Raw genomic sequence first — 22707 nt, forward strand, 5'->3', positions numbered from 1 at the left:
TACAAAAATAATAATCTTGCTAGTTCTGCAAGGAGGAGGAGATTAGATTGGGTGGGGCGTGGAGGCGGGTCAGGTGGGGGGTGTAGCTCAAAGCTAGTCTACAACTTGATACCGTTTCCCACACCCTTTGTGTTCTGTCACATCACAGCTCATCCTAACCAGGAAGCCAGAAATTCCTCTTTTTGCAGGACTTCCTGTCTGTTCAACTTGTCTTCATCCTAGCAAAACTCAAAGACAGAAGATGCTTTTATTATGATTGACCTCCTGATCTAGTCTGGCCACAGTCATTTCCTCTTCCTGGGGTGGAGGTTAGGATTAGCAGTCTGCTGTTTTGTACCATGGGTCTGTGGTTACAGGCTGCTGTACTGTATGTCTCCCTTAAGCTGTTAAAATCAGAGCCAGACAGAGAAATTTGTATTTACTAGTATAGAACTTTACATCCTTCTAAAATTTCCTTAAGTGTGGGGAATCCAGTCCCGTTTTTGTATTGCTACATGTCTGAGATATTTCATTGATGTTTCTGATTAACAAAAATCCAACCACCGAGCATGTTAAACCACCCTTATAATACCATGCAATGGGATAATATAAATCACCTCATACTAGAGTGCAATTTGTATCCTGCAACCTCAGATGTATACACACAGCTACAATGGACATGAAGATGGAAGTTGAATTGTTACCAAATCATCCTAGCATGCAGCTCTGGAATATAAACACTTCTTTTTTAAACAGATTTATTACAGCTTATATAAAAATTTTTAACTGCTGTAACAGATAACAGTGCATGTTCTAGTAAATGTCAGTCTTTGAGGGCAGCGCACACTAGCATGTCATGTGTGATACATGTCAAAACACAAGTATCTACTGTGGTAGACTCTTGATGCTTGCCACCCCAACACTACTAAAATTCAAAGAGGCACCCAGCAATCCATCCCAGGGAAGTAAAGAAAGGTGTCCCTTTACATAAATTCTGATGTACCAGACAAAACCTGGTAACAACCAATCATGCTTGCTCTGATTCTGTTGTCAAACTGAAGCATGTAATTGTTTAAACATACTTCAAAGAAATGTATACAAAGCTGATCATCATGGTCAATGGCTTTCCTGTTCTCTTACAATAAACTCTAACTAGCAACAAAAACAATGCAAGGAACACAGTGGGGAATACATCCAACAAATGACATGCTTTGTCATGTGCCAGTGTAGTAACTGTAAAATGACTGCTCAATTGGAGCTCAATATGAAAGTTAACTCTGCTCACACAAAGATACCTGCAAGCTTCAGGCCCTTTGTATCTCTGTGTATACACAGGACATCTCAACATCCATTTTCCAAGCTTTCATGTGCACCAACATTCCAGGAAAAAGTAACATTTTTATCATGTTTGCTCCTCATTTTTTTTTTAATCATTGCAGAGCTATAAGGAAATGTGGTCAAGTCCACCTCTCTTGGCATCTCACAATTATTTGAGAACCTATTAACTCATGTCCCATCGTAAAAGAAATGGGACAAACTTCTCCTTACTTGACACAGTGTTAAATGGGTGTTTGTTGTTAAGCAGGTCAAATGAGGCAATGTTTACACAAAGTGTTGCATTTAAGTGTATAATCACTGCTCCTTCTGTATGGTCCAGAGTTACATCCTCTACTCTTTGCGCGTAGGTGCATATTTGGGCAATTTCTGCGCAGACACAGCTGAACAATTGTGGAAAATACCATCTGAAACAGACAAAACCACACTCTCTTTGTGGTCCATACCTCCTCAATGTAAAAAGAGAGGAAAAAAAACAAATCCAGAAAAATTGCCTTGGAAGATTTGAAAGGCATCAATCAGGCATTTACATCTGTCAGATTTTGCACACAAAGTACCACAGGGCTTGACAGTCCTCTGAACAAGCTAACCATCCATATAGCCTGGTAGCATCTGCGCTCTAGTCTCTTGTTCCTACAGCACGATATAATGAGCTGGGATGAAGATGGGCTGCTACTCGAGAGTGGGTCCAGGACATTAGCCTAAATGTGTCACCAACCTTAGCCAGCCTTTGAGCTTGACTGGCCACATTAAGGATTCAAGAAGTCAACCTCTTTCTTTTTTCTGTCCAATACAACACTCTTAATGCACCATGCCCCAAAAATGCACTCTTCCATCTCTCTTAACCTCTCTCTCTGCCTCTCTCTTCCTCAATGCCATACTCTTTGGATACTCTCACAAAGTAGTTGTTTCTCATTCCAACTGCCACCTTAAATCTTTGCCTTGATAAATTGTTCTCTGCCTCCAGTAGGGATGTTGGCTGTATTGGGATGTGGCTAACTACAACTTTGGAATATTTTTCTTTGTGGATAGTCCTCCTGCTGTCCCCCAGTTTGTTCTTCTGTTCCTAAAAGGTGTAATGTCTTGTGATATTTGGGGATCAGTTGTAGTCAGAAGATGCTGAAGCACAAACATTTTACAAACTGGTATGTATCATAAATAGTACCAGAAGCATTAGATTAACAGCAAAGTTTAAATTAATCCAGAAAACCAAACCCCGTATTTTGTTAATAAATTAAAATCAGAAAAAAAGAAATATTTCAGTAGAAAATGTGTATTGTGCCATAAATCAGCTTCCAAGAGACAATGAACAAAAAGCTTTGAAATACCCTATTCATTTTTTATAACAGCATTTATGTTTAGTATGACATGTTATTAAAATACACATTTCTAACATAGACATTTATGACTTACAAAATAAATGTGTAATTCACTTCAATAACATACTTCATAAAAGTATATTTATATGAATAAATAATACACTACTGCTGTTTGCTTCATAGAACAGCAAACCAATCTTATCTATATAAGCAAAGTCAAAACATTGTTGCTTATGACAATTTTCCCTTCGCTAGTTCATGCTGGCATCCCTTCTGGATTATGTATCTGACTTGTTTAAATAAATGAAATTTTTTAAATGTTTAATGTATCAGACATGATGTTAAAAGAAAACCTGTACACAGTTTCTTCTGGTTTGAACAGAGCACAGTATGTGTCAGCAGGGTCCAGCATGCACAGGTATAAAGCTCAAAACCATTGTGTCCCAAATGGTAAAAAAATATCCATGACACAGCTGGAGTGGTAATCCAGTCCAGAGTTCAGACGATGTATGTGGGGAGTTCTGTGGAGAATTTCACATGTACATGAGGTTTCATACATCCTGTGGGAAACAGGAAAGAGAAAGACAGTAGAAGGACAAGGGTATCAGATGATATTTTGTATTAGAAGCAAAACTGGTCTCATTATAACAGGTGATACTTTAAAGCTGCATTAAGTGATTAAAGCTGAAAATACAACATTGGAACCACTATCACCTTTGTCTATTTACACATCCAACATCTGTAAATTAAAATATATATTTGTTAGTGCAGCTTTAAAGTGAATTTTACTGAGTTAGCTTAAGTAGCTAATCTAACAGTCATGCAAAAGTTTTAGTAGAAGTATTAAACATTGAAAATGATATGGATTTAGTTTTAAATTGGATGAGAGAGGATGATGGAGAATGAATAGTCACTATTAAAGTGAGAGAATGTACATTTTTTGAACAGGAAACACATGAAAACTGCTTGTTTTCTAATTGTTCTGAGATGGTGCTTTGCATTCTTGTGAATTCAAAAATGTATTTATAAGAAAGAGAATGTTATTTACCCTATAGGGATAGACCGATTATCGACCATGATGATTATCGGCACCAATATTTGGCATTTTGACGCATATCGCCATCTGCTTTTTTTTTAATCCGACGGCCGATAAGAGATCAATAAAAAACTGGGTTATTTTGGCTCTGATGCAGCCACGCCTCTCTGTCTGCTGTCACTACTCTGTCTCACCCACAGCACCATCTGATTGGTTAGCAGCCATGGCACGGGTAACAGTCAATCAGCAGTGAAAGCTGTGCGTGCACAGTGCTCACACACACTGAACAACTCTGCTTTTGCACCACAGTCTGGTGCTGTTCAATTGGGACTACTAATTGATTTCTGTGCAAATTCTATTTAACTTTGTTTTATTTACTTCACAAAGCTATTTATTTATTTAAAATTTCAGTTAACTTTATGAGAGATGCTGCTGAGCCTGGGAATTCCCTGCACTTTTTGTTTTTGTTTGAACTTAAAACAAACATAAGTGAAATAAGTGAAAGATCAAATAACATTTCAGTTATATTGAAATTTTGGAAAACTTTATTTACTGTAGAAAACTTTAGGGAGCTATTTATTTGTTTAAGTTTTCATGTAACTTTATAAGACATGCTGCTGAGCCTGGGAGCTCCCTGCACTTTTTGTTAGAATTTTAAAACAAGATGTTTATTGTCTAAGATAAAAAAAATCTTTAACATGTTGCAAATCTGAAAAGCTGTTTAATAAACATATGCTTAAAGGTATTTAAATGAAGCTAAATGTTTGAGTTGTATTGTCCAAAATTTTGACGCCATATTTTCACTTTTACTGCAAATGAATACCAGCTCCAAATATCGGTTATCGGCTCCTTGGCTACTGATAATCGGTATATCAGTCGGTCTATCTCAACTTTTAAAACGTACATAGTCTCACAGGAAATATAAACAGAACTTAAATCTGAGTATGCAGTAACAACATGGCTGCATCAACAACCAGCAGTGTTAATCCCTTAAAATTTCACAATCCATAGAGCCACAGAAAGAATATACAGACAAGTGACTAATTCTAGGAATACCCTGAATAAATGAATCAAAGGCTAAGTCAGTAGTTTGATCAATATGAAAATAATATGTCATGGGCTTAACAGTCTCCAGATCTTAACCCATTTGATCATCTATTTGTAGTAGCATGCTCCAGAGACTAAGCTGCACTGAAGCTGGTCTGAATGGTTTTGGGAACATCACATTTTATTTTGGTTTCCTTTCATTTGTCACTCATCTGTATTCTCAGGTAATTAAAGGGTGACAGAACCAAGGAGAGCAATGTGTTAATTGTACTTTTCATCATACTCATTTTTGTTTAGCTCTCATTCAGCCCCTGACCGGATCATTTCACTTCTGAGAAACACACAACAAAAAGCACAGGATGAGTCTTATGAGAAAACACCACATGAACCTACTGATATGAAATAAGCAATGGAGAAATAAAAAATGTAAATGGCAGCCACAGATTAAGAGTCAGAGTGCATATTTACCGATGGGCCGTGAGTTAAACTCTGTGTCCAGAATCTCCAAAGAATGCACCAAGTCCCGCTGTGAGCTGGGCGTGGCCTCTGTTGGATTAGCTGGACTCATCATTTCTTGTTCTTTTTCATTCTGCATCTGCGCATAGACGTTGAGGCCTGGGATCTTCCTTGAGAGAAGATTTACAGTGAGGCAAAGGGATAAAGACAACAGCCTAACTAAAATAAAGTCAGCAAGAATACAATGAGGGGTCAGCAGAATTCTAAGTGTGACCATCTGCAACCAGATGACTCTACTTGTTTGCTCAAATTCTTTGTGCCTTCTGTTGAAACGATTGAGCGTATTTGCATGCCAATCAACATTTACACAAATTCTAAAAGCGAATAAAGGTCTGTAAATCGCAAGTTTTATTTGGTCTTTGCTTGTCAGTAAATCTTCATGACCCTTTGTGCCCTTTTCCCTTGAAACTGCACCTTGGTGAGGAGACATAATTTAACATTTCAGAAAGGTCAACTGCCTACATTCAAAGGGCTTAATATTGATAGCGGTTGAAGGCTGACTGACATTTCTTTTGCAAAGAATGACCTGACAAAAGAATTTCCACAGGATCCACACAGATGTGAGAGGGAAAAGCCAATCCTCCACTGAGGAGTGCTGGGTATGCCGCCGAAGACATTTGACAGGCAGCTATCAACCTTCTCTGTAGCCTTGCAAGCAGCCTTTGTTTACTAAGCTGTCAGGATGCTTCAACACCTTTCACCACCTCCCAAACGCGTATAGTGTGACGACTATATAGACATGACATTTCATGAACACTTTACCTCTTGAATTTGTAGATGACAAATACAGCTAAACCCACAACCACAACTGATAACAGCATTAGCATGGCAGAGCCACTGTGGTTCTCGCTGGTGTCCACTAGGGGCGCTGCAGAAACAGGGAGAGAGGAGCCACAGCCTAAACATCACGCCAACCAACACAACCTGTATTTCCACCCAGTTGAATCATGCAATGTGCAGTGAACAGGATTATTAACACCCATGTAAATCATTGATGAATCAGTTTAATATACAGTAGTATGGACTTCTCTTACTCTTTATCTTATAAGCCCCTTTAGGACAGTAGCAGCATCCCCAATAGGAAGAGGCACACATACTTGTAACGATGCTCACTCTCTGAATGTCTCTGTGTAGCTACATGGTGGGAGCCAATCAGACACAGGATTGGGGTTGTTAGTTGACGGGGGGCAGCAAAAATAATTAAAAAAATATAGCTGACTGTCCACTGTATCTAGGTCTCTTCTACAAACGTTATTTTCTGTCCCACTTACTACAGGAAGTACAAAGGCCTGTCTGGGTAGAGCCATACATACACAAGCAGCTGCATTCCTTTACCTGCTGATAGGTGTGCTGCATAAACAGTCACTTGGACCCCTGGCCGCAGTGTGAACTGGACAAGGTTTTGATTCAAGGCGCTGAGCAAAACCTCAGAGAGCTGTTGGGAAACAGAGGAAGACTTTTACTAAAAAGGAGAGTTTTATTTTGTACAAAAAAAAGCAAAACAAACAAAAAAAGAGATCATCAGACCTCTGAGATGGTCTCATCTATCCTTGGTTTGGATTCATCATTTATTAACTGACATTTCAGAGAAAATTTGTTCATAGTCCTGATCAGTCTTTGCACTGACTGAAAAATAATCGAGTCCAAATATCATCTGCCCTTGACAGCACCTCTGATGGTGTTCAGGTGTAAACGCCTACCTCGTCACTTTGTGAATCACTGTCAGAGTACAGAGTGTGGACAAAAAATAGAAATACATCATTAAAAAATACAAAAATAAAAAAAGGATGGTACAATGGTTAGGGTGCATACCATGTGGGTATAAACGATCTGAGAAGTGCATCCCTGGTTTAACCAGACCATTTACTGCATCTCATTCTCTCATCCCACATTTCCTGTCCATTACTTTGGTAAATAAATGCACCCCCCACCCCCCGGGGAAATGCAGGGTCGGGTGACAGTCCCTGTGTGTTACACATAGTTACTGGATTCAGAAAGATACTGACTGGTGCAGGTTTAAGTTCTAAAAAAAGCAAGACCAAGAATTAAAGCTGTCACATGTACAGTAGCCCTTCATTAACACAGAGGGACAATGTAAGTACATTAAAGCATAAAAATGACCACAGGGCTGAACTAACACTCTGATGCACTTTCAAAACGGAATCTTCTAAAGACAGTATTTATTGCAGGGCTGTTGTATTTAATAGCATTATTTGTAAGCACCCATGACCCAGAAAAACCTCACTGCCTCAACCAACAACCCCATCTGAGTTTTCCTGTTTATGTAAGAGTCTTTGTCTGTGGGACCTTTCCACTGTGATGCATAATGCATACGATGCAGCCTCATTTGATCTCTGCTTTCCAGACTGGCAAGTAACCTTCTGCACTGAGAACATCTAACTTTGATATAAATCAGGCAGATTACCCTGACCCAAAGGTAAACTTTAGAAAGCCAGAGTCCAATCTCATTCACTCTCAGTCTATATCCCTGCACAGATTCTTTCATTCACACAATTATAAATCTCTATCTCAAGGCTTTAATGCTTATAAACAATCTTTTTAAGTGATGTTCCAATATCATAAAACTGATTTTTCTATCAAAAATCCTCAATTTTCTTTCAGCAGATCTCGTTTTTGCTCTGCAGAGGCTTCATTTATCTCATCTGCCTCATTTGCTAAATTAATTGTGATATGAGTAATTTCTGTAGTTCTTCATTCCCTCCTTTATATTTCTTAACAGTTTAAATTTAGACCATGCTATGACTAATTACTTTTTCCCAATGTATACCAGGGTCAGTAAATCTATTATACATCCTGATAAGTAGAGCACACTCTACACTTTTAATATGTCAACCTTGAATGAAGATTTATCACTGGCTTGTGTGGGAGAGGATCTTTCGAGGCGATCAACCAGGTGTGAGCGGAGAGGGAAGAAGAAAATCAAATTGATTTCCTTCCCAGTTTCCCTCCCTACACATGCCCATGGAATTCTTCCCACGGAGAGCCGATTCCGAATCATTATCGGTCATTACTATTATGTGAGGCTCAGAGCTAATTCGGTCCATCTTGATATGCCTGTGATTTAGTGAACTGATCAACCATGACAATTTCTTTGTCTGGCTTTTTAGGCTCTTTTAAGTCTCCAGCACCAACCCCCTCCCAATCCAACACCCACAGGATGTGACTTGGAGGAGTTTAAAAGTCATTCCCCTTGATAACTTGTTAATACTTGTCAGGCTTATTGATGAGTCTATTGCAGAGATTCCTCAGGCGTATTCTAGAATTAGACCCATGGAAAAAACTAGACATGGTTCAATAGATCAATACTGACATCTGCTGGAGGAAGGGGGAACTCAGATTTGGGATCACTTTTAGTGAGCAGTTACTGGACAAACTGGTGATAGAAAAAAGGATCCCCCACGACTCACAAAGCACAAAAAATGAAACAATGCTTGAGGCTTGTGCATGGTGTTATGGCAGAATTACACTGAGGATAACAAGGTGAAATTCATCAGCTACACAGATACTATCCAGGGCTAGGAAAAGGAATGCAGACACGTTAGCACACAAACTAGCGGTTGTTGTTTCACCTGATCTAAATGAGCAGAGCTCTTCTCTGGTTTCCCCTCAGTTAACTGCTTGTCAGGTAGGAGGAAAAACTCTGCAGCAGTGGGTAGACCTGGGAGAACAGTGACCAGAAGCTGATCCTCTCTCACACCTGTAGCCTGGAACAAGAGGGAAAGGAATGTTAAAAGAGTTTAAAAGAAGGTGTCCCTTGGTTCAGGAAAGGCGGGGTACAGAACCTCATCACTTTTCTGGTACAGACTGAAATGTAGTACCAAAAAGCAATACCAAAAGCAGATTTAGAATCATCTTTATCTTTTCTCTGACCAGTTTCTGATTTACAACAGAATTTTACTAATGTTAGACTGTATTTTTTACTATTTTTTAGCAGGGAGCAGTTGTCAGGCAACCAGCAGAAACCAGCAGCAACCAGAAAAAATTATTCATTTAAATGACAAACAAAATAATTTTGTAATTTTGCCCCAATCACATTTTTGAATTCAGTTTTCTTTATACAATTAAATACTTCTTAATACTGCCTTCTTACTGCTTACCAACCAAAATCATTATTTATTATTATTATTATTATTATTATTCATTAGTTATTAACAATGCACTCAAAGAAATTAAGCTTTATAAGCAGTAGCATCATACATGCTGTCCTATTTCATTGATGATTGTTGAGAGTGCGTACAGTTTGAGAAAAAGCATTCAATACCCAAGGCTTAAAAAGCATTACACCTCCTCTTCGTGGTTTTTCTTGTAAAAATAAAAAATACATATATACTTAACATATGATGTTATTTAAAATTCTCCTGAAAAGACACTAAAACTGATGTTGATGGTTAGGACATCATCAGTCCAGCCATTTACTACTACATACTAGCGCACAGCATTAGTAATTTTTGTTTTACATTGCCAATATAAGGGATCCTTGAAACAGCAACAACAACAACAACAACATTTTGGGGGTTTGGGAAACCTGCAACTTCATAATTCACTCCTCTCTATCTCAGTCTCTCAGTCTACACCTTTGCCTTTAATATTGAGTATCTGCCTATCCCCAGTATGATATTTCCATCATTATTTTGTTAAATAATGCACTTCCTCCTTCATGTTAACCTGTTATCGTCGTATCAGGCATTCCACTTTGCCTGTTAACCCTAACAATGTTGAGTTATCTATCACAAATGAAGTCACCGCTTTCTCCAGAATTTTTATATTAAAAATATTAAGTATTACACCTTGCAGCCTTCTCTTAAAAGGTTTTTAATGTGAAAAACAGAAGAGTAACAAGCCTTATTATACTAGTGGATGAATGGTGCACGAATAAAATACTGAAGGTCAGGTTTTCAACCAACAGCAGTCCTTGACAGTTATAGTTAACCTGCAAAATGTCACTTAAAGGGATGTGAAATGACTGAATGGCTGGTTGGATTCAGGGGGAGGAGGGCATCATCTTGTAACAGCCAACACTATTTGATCACTGAATTTACAACATCATATAGCAAAATAATATTGCATATAACTGCTGTTTTACTCTATCAACTGTGAGAGCATGTAATTTACAGAATATTTTCAGTGATTACTGCAAGGGCCCCTGGTTCTTGTTCCAGCTCTTGCATGGCTTTGCTGCAGTGAATATTGTGAATATGGATGTTTTAAGCTATCATGTCATATTTTCATCTGGAAGTTGTTGTTGTTGTTTTTTTTCATGTTCTGCCTTCCAGGCTGGGGTTGTCATGAAGAAACGATGTCAATAACAAATAACAAAACAGACATGTTCACTGAAGACTGAAGAGCTGGGTGTATTTTTGGCATCAATTTTGATTTTGCAGGATCAAAAAGTGTGAAAATATGATGCAAGGCTCACATTGCTTCTTCCTAGGAATCAGAAAAGTATTGACATTCAGAGGATGTTGTAAAAAAAAAAAAAAAAAAGCATGAAGTTAATGAGGCAAAACCTGTACCTGACATGTCATATGTGGGTTTGATTTATGTCTTACACTTGACAGGTTGCAAAGCAGTCAACTCCAAGCATCCCTCCAGGTGACTGCTGAGCACACATTAGGCACATCGTGACATTTATTCTTCTGTACACTTCAACATCCACAATCTCGTTATTGTATGGCCCTGAACTCACAGACTGTGTGCGAGCCACTGCAATCAGCATGTTCTTGAACTATATTTTTCCCCCTCTTCTCCCTCTTGCCTTGTCATTTATCATCATAAAAGACAGATTTATGTCTCGAAGCCTCGGGGAGGTCATGCTGCACTCATACACCGTCAGAGGTCCAGTCAAGCGGTGACAGTATTTACCAGAGTAAAGCAACAGTTTCCATGAAAAGATCTGAGAGAGCTTTACCTGGATCAGAGAATTCTTGATAACTCGGCTCACATCCAGCCTCCATTCGGCAACATCAGGGTTGTGGTCATCAAGGTTTGATGAAAAGGCAAGCAGATGAGATTGGAAATATTCTGTAGGGAGGTAAATGTGTGTGAGATGCTTTTACTTTTCTGTCATAAAATGCAGAGTTCAGCCTTTCAAAAACTCTTGAGGACCAAAATCTACCTCATTTATTACCATCATGTTTACAAGTCCAGTTTATTGCAACTTCAGTCTTATTTTTGCACTTTTCCCCATAATTTAGTAAAAGTAAATATTAAGATCTTGTAGTACTTCTAGTACAATGTAGTCAACAAGTCCACTAGAAAGGTTGTAAAAAGGCCAAAAGTTTATCCACCTGACACCTAAGCTCATGGTATCTGCTGATGTCGAGAACAAATCCAGTAAATGTCATATAGTGATAAATAAGGCGATATTATGTATCAGGGATAGCTGTAGCACTACAAATTGAGTTCGAGGCCCACACTGCCTAAGCGAATGAGAGTAGAAAGACTGGATTTTACAACAACACTAATAAAGAAATTGTATTTAATTTGAATTATACATATTTGACTTGATCAGCTTTTATCAATATATCAGTATATCAATATATCAAAACCAGTGCTGATCCAGTGGATCTGTTCATGCAGATATAAATAATGGTAATAAAACATCAAATGCATAAAAACAGAAGTCCACAGATCTTAAGCCCAAAGGGAGTGAGTTCCATAGTTTACATGCCACAATTTCAGAAGCACAGTCTGCTTTCATTCTGAGCCTGGAGCAAGGAACAACCAAAAAGCCCTGATCAGAGGACTTTAAAGTCGTGCTGGGGATGTAGGGATGCAGCGGCTCTCTAATGTAAGCAGGTGCTTCAACATGCAGCAAAGTGACAACAAGAATCTTGAATAATGCTAATGTAAGTACGTGAAGTTAAAGTTAAACCACAGTTAACAGTTAAGATAAAAAATGTTTGCCTTAGTTAAGGCTAAGGTTGTCTGATCATCTAATTCCTCATATGCTTTGCCTCATTGAGCTTTTTAGTGATGTTGCCATGCTCCTGGATCTCAGCAATTAGTTTGGTTTGTAGCAACTTATAAACTCTTTGCACAAGGCATGCTACTTTATTGATTATAAGTGATTAAGAACATCTAGTTAACATAAGAACAACGGTTTATAAAAGATGACTTATTGGAAAGTGGACCTACTTGGGGAGTATACTGTTATGTTACTGATGACAGATAGCCATAGATACCAAAAATGAGACCCAGTTGTAATTAAGTAGGATCATACTCTAACAATGATTAGAAAAGCAACTATCTGTATATTATTAGGCAGACTGTGGTGACACATCTTGTCAGTGTGTTTACAGAGCTACAGAATCCCAGTGGAGATGCAGTCAGAGATTCAGCTCACCATGGACAGCAATGGTTTTTCTGTCCTGCAGAATAGTATTCCCTGCAGACACCTGCACAGTGACTGTATTGATGCCTTCCCGGGAGAATGTGCATGCTATACTTCCCTCTAGGGTGATTACTGGCTGCTGGGGGAGAGAGAGAGACAGAGAGAAACGGTATGGGAGAGGGAGATAGAGATGGAGAGAGTCAGAGTCTGGGGCTTCCCGAGAGAGACCCTTATCAACGGCTGGTTAACATCTCACACTACTGTTATTTACACTACAGAGGTGTCAGCCTGCTGGCACACTTAGAAATACACACACATGTGCACAAGCAAACAAAAAGAGCTTTGCAACAATCTGTCCTCTGCTGCATACAGTATCATGGCCCACAGAGAGTTCCCTGTGTGACACCAGCAGCTCCTTCTTGTCATTACTCACATCTCCATTTGTTCTTCAAATAGCTATAAAATACTAATAGTGTCGCAGTTTATTACCAACTGACATAACTGGCTGTCCTTGTGGAAGGCCCCTGTTGGTGCTGAACAAACACATTTACACAACTACAATTATGAGGACAGATAGTGAGAGTGGAGCATTTGTACATACTGAGCTACTAGCGTGCAAGTGCATCTGTTGGTCCAGAGAGATGGAGGTTGGTTTTTTATTATCTCAAAATCATTTTACTGTGTCTTCTAGCCCTCAAGTAGCTTCTTACTAAAATTCCACTGACATTTTTGAGCAAGAGTTTTCTCTGTATGTGGGCATAAATCCACACAATTGACAAAAAACATATTGCATCGTGACTTCAGGATTGCTCAAATGTATTTTTTTTCCATCACAACAGATTACAATTTGAGATTCAATCATTACACTACAGTTATAAATTCTAGTAATGCTTATTATTACTTCAACATATTGGGGGGTTGGTTTGTTTGCAGTCTTACTGGGAGTTGGGTGGAGGGGTTGATACAGATTTAGTTGGAAGACTTAGGTCATGGAATTCCCCATTTAAAGCAAATGGTTATAGAGCTACAGTATATCTGGAGAACAAAGGCCCTACTTTTTAAAGGAGCTCTCAAAGGATCCAAGCAGTAACAATAATTCTGTTTATAGCATAAAAAGGAGGTTGTGGCAGTGGAGGGAACTGCAGAACTGCAAATAAGCAGCATTAGCTTAAGCATATCTACCGAGTAATCAGGAGAAGTGTCAGGTTATAATGATTATAACCACACTGCTTGTATGAAAATGATTGCATATTACCAGTCACTTGGTTGCCACACAGCTGGTGAAGCATGAATGAAAAAACTGGTGCCAGAGCAAATACAACTTATGTGGTCTGCCATTGCTTCATTTTTGTCTCTTAATGTTCAGTAAGTTTTGGTCATATTATCCTGGAAGGGAGCTTGAGATGTGGTGTAGATGTTAGCCTCTGCCACAAGACGAGTGATATATCTATTATTGACTTCTAACTGTCTAACTATCCACTCATAGTCCAACATTCAGAAATCACCAGGGTTTTGGATGCAGCAGGCACTTACAGGGGCTAAGGTAGCTTTGATGGTAAATACATCCACACCACTCCGCCATCACCATCTACATCAGCAGTTGCGTATCAGAATACAATGCCTTCTGAAGTGGCTGTGGCAGCTGTGGCAGGTTGTTGGAAAGCAACTTTGATAGAGAAAGTCAATGGAAAGGCACAAACAAACTCTTACATGAGTAACTGGTTGATACATAGTGACAGACAAACTTCTGCTATGATTCAGTGCTATACCAATAAAAATGACTTGACATTTACGCTGATATTCACACCTACTGGCAATCTAACCTGCTTGGCTTTGGACTCTGGGAGGAAACAAGAGCATCTGGAGTAAACCATCAACTCAAAATTGACTGATGATAACTAATGGATTAGAGGTTAAAGTTACAGAATATACATTTGCTTAACACTGCAACATGTTTCTGGAAAGATACTTTGTTGTTGAGTTTTTAAAATATATATATTTTTTATTGCTTTGATTGACACACACAAAAAATTTCCACTCACCTCCATTGCATTTTATGGTGGCCCTGAATGTCAAAACACTACAACATTTCAAAAAACACTACAAAATTTCAGAGAATGCAGCAACATTTCACAAAACACAACACCATTTCACAGAACACTACATAAGGCGTGTGGGACTGGAGCTTATCCTAGCTGACATTGGGTGAGAGGCAGGGTACACCCTGGACTGTCAGTCCATCGCAGGGTGTTCTGTTTACTCATTGACATAAAATAAATATAACCTGTCTCCTTCACCAGAGCAGGTATGCAGCAGTATGCTCACTGGTTGGCACATAATACAGCGCTCAGGCGCCCAGAACAATCACTGGATAAACTCTGAATTGACAGGGGTTCTGTCCAATCACAAAGAAGAGCTGTTGTCCCTCCTTTCTGTTTCATGAAATGTTGTTGTGTTTTCTGAAATGTTGTGTGCTTTGTGAAATGTTGTGTTTTGTGAAATGCTGTGTTTTGTGAAATGTTGTTGTGTTTTGTGAAATGTTGTGTTTTCTAAATGTTGTTGTCTTTTCTGAAATGTTGTAGTGTTTTCTGAAATGTTGTATTGCTTTTGACCTTCAGGGTCACCCTAGTAATGGGGTGGCAGCAGAAGTTTCAAAGGCTGAGATCTCAAAATCTATACATGTAAAGCTGATACTATCTGCTACCACTAGGGCTTAGAGGAAAAATTTGTTAATTTCACGGACCCTTTAGTCATAGTTCTGCAGCTTCAGACCTTAGTTGTAGCAGTTTAGAATGAGAATAAATTATGGTTCCACTTCACTGGATATTGGTAATTGAGCTTGTTGGTTTATCTGATATGTCAGCATGCTGTGCATTTTTTATTGAAGCTGATTAACAAGACCACACTTTTTGTAACCTGGATGCACAAATATAGCTCAGAATAATGATTCTCACATTCTGGAGTAGAGGAGTCAGCAACCTACTTAATCGTTGGCGATTAAGTAGGTTGCAAAGGCATAACAGAAGTAAGAGCTCAGAGAGCAGAGAGAAGTGGTAAACCGTACCTCTGTGTTATTTCCGATCCACCAGATGTAGGTGACCGTTCCCACTTGGCTGGGCCACAGAACAGCAGTCAGGTTCACTTCCTTATTCCTCACCGCCACAAATGGAGCTGAGAGATGGATATACTCCAGCTGACCTACTCAGGCACACATATAGATCACAGAGTGAACTTGATGTACTGCACCACAATGTGCAAAAGAACAAAAAAGGAACAAACAAGAACTTCATGGTTTCAAATGAAGAAAAAAAAAAACAGGAAGAGGGAGGGTAGGTTTATAGGTTTGTGCTGGGTAGGGAGAGAGGGGTTGGTGAGTTTGTTCAAAATTCTCTCCTGTGCTGGGACCGTTGGCTGCCATCTGTGTGTTATTTTTCATCCATGGCACTCCTGAGCCTGCGGTGGCTCTATTTGCACTGCTGGCACATAGGATTGACAGATTGGTGGGGGCAGCAGCACTCCCTGATCAATAAGTCAGCTCTGTTACATCTGTCACCCCCTGAATACACCAGGGGTGGTCAGCCCTGTTACATATAAGGCTTCTGTGGCTTTCCATGGGCTGAGTGGCTATGAAGCATAAGCTGACTTGAGTTGAAGTGTAATGGGATTTGTTCTACCTCACTTGTTTGTTTGGTTATGGGAGGGGAGCATGTTCTGTGAAGAGATAAAGCACAGAACATGGTACACTGTGTACAGATTGACAGCTGCAGTTCCACTGAACGTGATAAAAAAAGTGGAAAGTTGAAAGAGCTGGAAGCAGGAGCACAAAAATTGAAGGAACCTCTATCCTCTATCTAAATAAATACACAAGTATTCACAAAACTGATTATCTCACATGTTACATGCAGGTAGAGCATGGCAGTCTCTGAACCGAGCTTGTTCTCCCCGGTGGCAGTCACTCGGTAGATTCCCACAGATTTGTAGATATGTTTGATCCCATCCTCAATGGAGCTCACATTGGAGTATGTCAGAGCATGGCCGTCTCCAAAGTCCAGCGTGATACTCGTCCTCGCTCCATCACCCTGTGCAGACAGACACTTTTAGGAAATCTGCAGGTTTTAGCCTTTAATCACCCACAGATTCATTCAGGTTAATTGTAGTCAGACCAACACAACACCTTTTTTCTTACAAATGTGTGAAGATTGTGGTAAATGGACTGTACTTTTAAAGGTTTATATAACTTTATAAGTAACACCTGACACTAACACCTTTATTTTTCCTCTTTAAAGTTTTTTGTGTGTTTACTACATTCCTCCTCCAGTAGCATTTTGTATGTGCAATATTAGTACGCAAATATAGTGAGCAAATGGTGTAAGTATGACTATCACATTGGTGGGCTGTCAGGACCAGCAAGGCCTTCTCTGCTGGCCTAAACACTGCCACAATCACTGAATTATATTTTTTTAAACTGTTGCCTCGTGGATCCTTTAACCAATCAGATTTTGTGTTGGTGAGACCAGGGGCCATCTAGGAGGCCTACGCTAACGTCAACATTTTCATGTCATTTGATTGGACCGTTAGAGAGCCTATTTGCCAGAGCTAACAAACTGCATCTATTGCTACTAGCACAAGCTAAAACATGTTAGTATAGATTTAACAGCTGTTTTTCCAACCTACAACGGCTGAAGGAGGAGGAAGAGTTCAATGACTGTGTTGTGGAGGTTATCTGTGCGTCTCAGTTCCAACAATAAGTCCTTTTCTGTCAGAATTGAGGCTAACGCTGAAAGCTGAGTCTGCCCAGTCGTATTTCTTGTGTATGTGTTAATTGGCTTTTGGGCTTTTTAATTTGTCTACAAATAATCAGCAGTTTCAGTGAGTAAAATACATTTTACCTATATTTTATTGTTTACGTCTTTGTCATTTTCTGAGTTAATATTGCTGCTTCTGCTGGAGATGATGTGTGTGGAGCAGCTGTGGCTGCAGTGTTTGGACCTATTGAATTGTGTTAATTGGGTTTTTATAGCATTGCTTCAGTAATGGTATTTATTCTGGCTTCATGACATGTCTGTCTGTCTGTGATGCAAACTTCTCTTATACTGTGTTTCTGTATATTGTTGATGGTTTCTATAGCTGTGACATCATAATGACGGTATTAAGAGGTGGGACAGCTCAGCATCACTGTTTCCATAGAAACAATCAAGTCTCTGTATAGTTATGAAGCAGCACGCAGTTGCCGACACCAAACAATCGCAATTTCACTCCAGTTTGTATATTTCTAAAAATTAATTGTAAAGCCTTAGAGGAGAGCAAACAAGGAATGTAACAACGTGTTTCTGGTGTCAGAACATGTCACTTCTGTTTCCATGTAACAGTCTGATCAAGGACAAAACTGTATTCTAAAACTATGAATTTACAGTGAGTTACATATAGAAAATGCTTATAATTCAAACTTTACCCTTGTTTGAATCGTGAATATAATGACATTTACTCAGTGTGACAGTCCATGAGGCTTTTTGAGACGTGCAGGAAACAGCTTACCTCCTCCAGAAAAACAAGGAAGGTGACATTGGTGCCTAATGTCGCTGTCAGCGTGCCCTCACTGGTGACCAGGTGGAGACCTTTGGGTGCTTGGATGGGACACTGCTGCCTCCTGGCTGTGTACTCCACACTCACTCCAGCTGTACAGTTATTAGAGACTACTTTCCTGTAGCTGTTGGTGGAGAAACACAAAAGCTAATACTGTACTTGTACTGTACGTTTACACAGATGTACCAACTAGAGTTCACTAAATTTGTGTAACTGTGTAATATAAATTTATATAAAGTAGGCACACTGTTCCATTTTGGAAACCATAGTAGAAGTCTGCATTTGTTATTCTCTTAAATATATGGGGTAACGCATTTAGATTCTTCTTACAGGTCAGAAAAAAAATAAAATTGAAAAGGTCTGCCTTTCATTCAGTTAAGTGTCGAGAATGCTGTTTGTGTGTATTGAGGGGCCGTACACAGGAACATAAACACGGTACCCTTTGACATGGCTAAAATGTGGAGAGAATGTCAATGTTTAGGAAACAAAGAGCCATGTTGAGACTACCTCTACACATTTTAAAATGCACTGACCGTGACAAGGGGAAATCTGGCTTACATTGTTTTGTTCTCAATAAAATGGTCTTAAATTTCTGTATACCAAATTACAGATTCACATTTTATGTTTTAACTTAAATGTGAATCAGTGCTCAGTGTTTTCATGAACTACCTGTAAATGAATACAGTACATTCATGTACATTCCATTACAAAATTGATTGAGTGATCAGTGACTCAGATCACAGAAAATCACAGATCACCTCTCACCTAAAATGGCACACTCTCCTGACATTTCAGATCTTTCTAATCCTTATTTTTGGGGCTTTTTAGTGGAATGGAGTCATGTAATGCGAGGCAGACACTGTACAGATTAATCCTGAATTGGTCACCTCCGACCAATCAGATAAAGTGGGATTGGGGCGTTTGATTAAGTGCATTAACATTCTGGCACAACAGCTACTGAAACTGTTTGTCTGGAAAAGCCATAGTGTGACATGAACTCTTAAACTCAACGAGAACTAAAGCCATCATTACTAGTGGTTTATACATGCTGGTTTAGGACAGTTTTTTCTCAGCCTGTGTGTAACAAGTTGCAAAGGCACCATTCATTTTACTCAAAGCTTGTGAGTCACTATTGAGACTGTGTGTTGATTCTAGTCTGCTCTCATCCTGTCCTGCGTTTACCCAGTGCTGTTGAGGAAAGTCATCCCTGTGGTGCAACTCCTGGACATCGATGACGGATGGAACCAAAAGGCAGGGGCACACTTGCCGTCAGACCGTCTCTCATAGCCATAATCACTGTAGTGATCCAAGCAGACAAAAACAGAAACAATCATCCAACCACAGAGGAAACACTGTGACAAGGCTGATGCAAATATTCCTGAGGCTCTGTTTGGAAAATTAAATTCTAAAATGAGATGCAGACTACTTCAAGAGTGTCATGCACACACAAAACCACTGACAAATCAAAAGATAATAAAATATCACCTGCTTTGTATTTTAGACATTTGATGTTGAAATTCTGATGCATAATTATGCTCTTTGCCTCTTCTGCACTTTTAAAACATCCCACGAGTTGTTTGTCCCAGAAATTAAAAGGCAGAGCAGCACTATGTCCCCAAAATGATAGGGACAAATTGCCCCAATTAGTGCGACATGCACACAGATGCAAAAGTGTTGTGATTGTTAATGAAAGCTATTAGGCCAAGTGATTTATGGTTTTGATGGTGCTTATTCCAACAGCTGCCTCACTCAAGAGACCTGCAGACTTGGGACCAAAGCAAGAAAAAATAAAGGAACATTAATACTGTTGATAATTCAAAGAAAGTGGGTTGTGAGGATGTGGAAAGAGTCACTAGCAGCAGCTACAAAAGCTGTGAATTATCATTTTCTTCTGAACACTTTGTCCTTCCTGCAGTGAACAGTGACATACATTCAGGTGAAATTAACTGAACATCTTGTAATGAATACACACACTCGCCCACACAGAGACATACACACACAAGAGTACATGTTTGAGCAGTTGACTGGTTTCTATTTAGCAGCAGCAGCAGGCTCCAAGAGAATGTGCCAGAAATGCTCAGTAATTATCCATACCAGTGATCTCCTATCTTTCAATCCCTCACTTAAATCCAGTTTCCTTAAATCCTCACATACGGAAAAACATATGGAAAACATATTTCCACAATTGATTAGGCTGAGGCTCAATGCCAAGCACTGGAGAAACACATTGGTTAAAACTTAGTGTCTGTTATTTGTTGTTCGCACTTTTTTTCAGAGTGTGTAAATATAAAGATTAAACTATAATATTCTTATATAATCTTTATATAAGAGCCATATATTATATATTCAATGTAATTTTCTTTCCAACTATTTCAGTGTTTCTGCAAGTTCACAAATAAACAACAGCATTACAGTTACACTTCCATAATACCCTTGCAACATAGTAAATCACATCTCAGCAGCATCATAACGTTATATCAGTGAAACAATATGACGGTATAAAAATGGCTGAGTTAGAGAGAAATCCATCTGACCGTCTGAATCTGATCCAAACCTTCTGACACAACAGATCAACAGGCTACAGACAAATTACTACAAGACACTGTAAAGAATAAAGGAAACCACCAAGAAACCTTGCTTACAATATTCTAAAAACAGACAGCCCTATTGTTGGTAACAGGGACCAGGAGAGCGGGGTGTAATGCAACAGTAAAACAATAATAATAATAATAATAATAATAATAATAATAATAAACCTCAGCCTCAGGTGGGGGTTGCTGCAGCACCCTCAGTACACCTTCTTCTTGCAGCTCTGGCTGAGCAATGTCTCAATGTGGAATCTCCTCAGGAATAGCCTGTGTCTTCTGTGCATTGCACATCAACAAACAGCTGTCTCACTAAAAACTCCATCGTCATTACTCCCAGTGGCTTTTTACTTGAAAATTAATTTTGGGAGCAGCTTTCCAGTGTTGGGGGTTGAGTCATGGCTGTCAGAGCATATTTTCTGCACACTAATTTCTCATAAACTAAATGTAAAAACATTACACTATGAAAATCAGTAAATGGTATTCAGTATTCTACTCATATCAACCATTCAGAGCATTTCACACAGATCACATTCACCCATTCACACACACATTCATACAGCACTTATTCTACACATATAAAGTGCTTTCTAACACATACACACACATTAACACTGCAATGATACACTGGGGGCACATTGGGCCCAGTATCTTGCCCAAGGATATAGGAGCCGGTAATTGAACCACTGACCTTCTGACCTTGACTGACCGCTCTACCTTCTGAGCTACAGTCGCCCAGTACATTGTTCATACTGTGTACTATTTGTGCTGCCTGGGACACATTGGATTCAATGACAATGGAACAATGAAAAGTACTCCTCTGTACTGAACATAGAAACCAAAAAAGTATGGTTTAAAGTGCATGCAGTTTTTAAGTGTATTGCATTTTGGAAACTCTTTAAATGCTCTTATTCAAATCAGACCAGGAAATGAACAATACACAGTCTCTCTCTCATCAAGTTAATATGAAGACAAACACTGCACATACATCACTTTGCACAATGAAACCCAACCATCCAACGGCAACAGGAATGAATATGGGATGGTTAAAAAAAAAAGGTATACTAACCACTCAAAGTCAGCCTCTGTGCAGTCACAGGGGCCCGACGTCATGGACACAGAGTATGTCTTTCCCATGACGCACCTGGACGTGGGCTTCAGTTTCCGGTAGATTCTTTTCACTCCCATGAGGCACGGCTCACCCTGCGGGCCCAATTTCAAAAGAGAATAGAGAGGAGAGTCACACAGAGAGAGTCTTAAAGAATGAGCTGCTTTTGTAACGCTTGGCATTATAAATAATTTAGACGATGCAACCAACCATGTGTGCATCACACTGTGTGTGAAAAGCACTGCTGCCTTGCTTTACTTCAGCTCGTCGTACATTCCTGTTCAGCGAATATTTACGAGCTGGTGCTGTGTGGTGTGCTAAACTCAACAACTCTTCCTCCATCGCAAGTGTCACACTGGAGAATGTGCTGCTTGAGTTCTTTTTTAGATTTTTTTGTGATATAGAGATGAATGATTAAGACAGAGCTTCAGTTGCAAAAGCTGCCAGCACCCAATCTATTTTTAGCCATGTCTCTATGCGTAGGAAGTGAATATGAAATCAGTTGGAGTACAAAAAAGATGAGAAGATAACACCAGCCTGTTTCACTGCATCCTCCAGCCTACACTGCTGCTCTGTTTTTATTCTAAGAATATTCTGTCTTTGTGCATTAGGTGTCAGTAGTGAGATGTTTTAAAACTCTGACTGTATCCACAAATAGACTTCCAGTTTCTGAAAATGTCCTCAACTTTCCTAGTGGTCCTCTGTCCTGAGGTGGTGTTCAGTTCATTTTTGCAGCACGCTAGGACCTACAGTAACTCTACATTTAGGCAGGTTAGCCCTGTAATTGGCTTGAACTCTTGTCTTCTTCCATGCTATATGGTTTGATCATTAGTCTGCTCTGAGCA

At 39.3% G+C, this 22707-nt stretch overlaps 1 protein-coding gene across 1 annotated transcript in view; it reads right to left on the reverse strand.

Annotated features, from left to right (window-relative positions):
• Positions 1 to 2655: 2655 nt before the first annotated feature.
• The window catches only part of LOC108900111 (VPS10 domain-containing receptor SorCS1), a 126151-nt gene continuing 106099 nt past the window's right edge, over positions 2656 to 22707 (reverse strand). Inside the window, exons 16-27 of the mRNA XM_018700965.2 lie at positions 21824 to 21957; positions 19352 to 19465; positions 18122 to 18293; positions 16479 to 16665; positions 15651 to 15784; positions 12599 to 12722; positions 11162 to 11274; positions 8823 to 8957; positions 6568 to 6667; positions 5995 to 6100; positions 5185 to 5342; positions 2656 to 3193 (exon numbers count right to left, since the gene is read on the reverse strand). Of these exons, the coding sequence (XP_018556481.1) occupies positions 3132 to 3193; positions 5185 to 5342; positions 5995 to 6100; positions 6568 to 6667; positions 8823 to 8957; positions 11162 to 11274; positions 12599 to 12722; positions 15651 to 15784; positions 16479 to 16665; positions 18122 to 18293; positions 19352 to 19465; positions 21824 to 21957 (1539 nt within the window). The 3' untranslated portion in view covers positions 2656 to 3131. The remainder of the gene's footprint in view (positions 3194 to 5184; positions 5343 to 5994; positions 6101 to 6567; positions 6668 to 8822; positions 8958 to 11161; positions 11275 to 12598; positions 12723 to 15650; positions 15785 to 16478; positions 16666 to 18121; positions 18294 to 19351; positions 19466 to 21823; positions 21958 to 22707) is intronic.

This window comes from Lates calcarifer, linkage group LG5 (assembly GCF_001640805.2).
Source record: "Lates calcarifer isolate ASB-BC8 linkage group LG5, TLL_Latcal_v3, whole genome shotgun sequence".
Lineage (NCBI taxonomy): Eukaryota > Metazoa > Chordata > Actinopteri > Centropomidae > Lates > Lates calcarifer.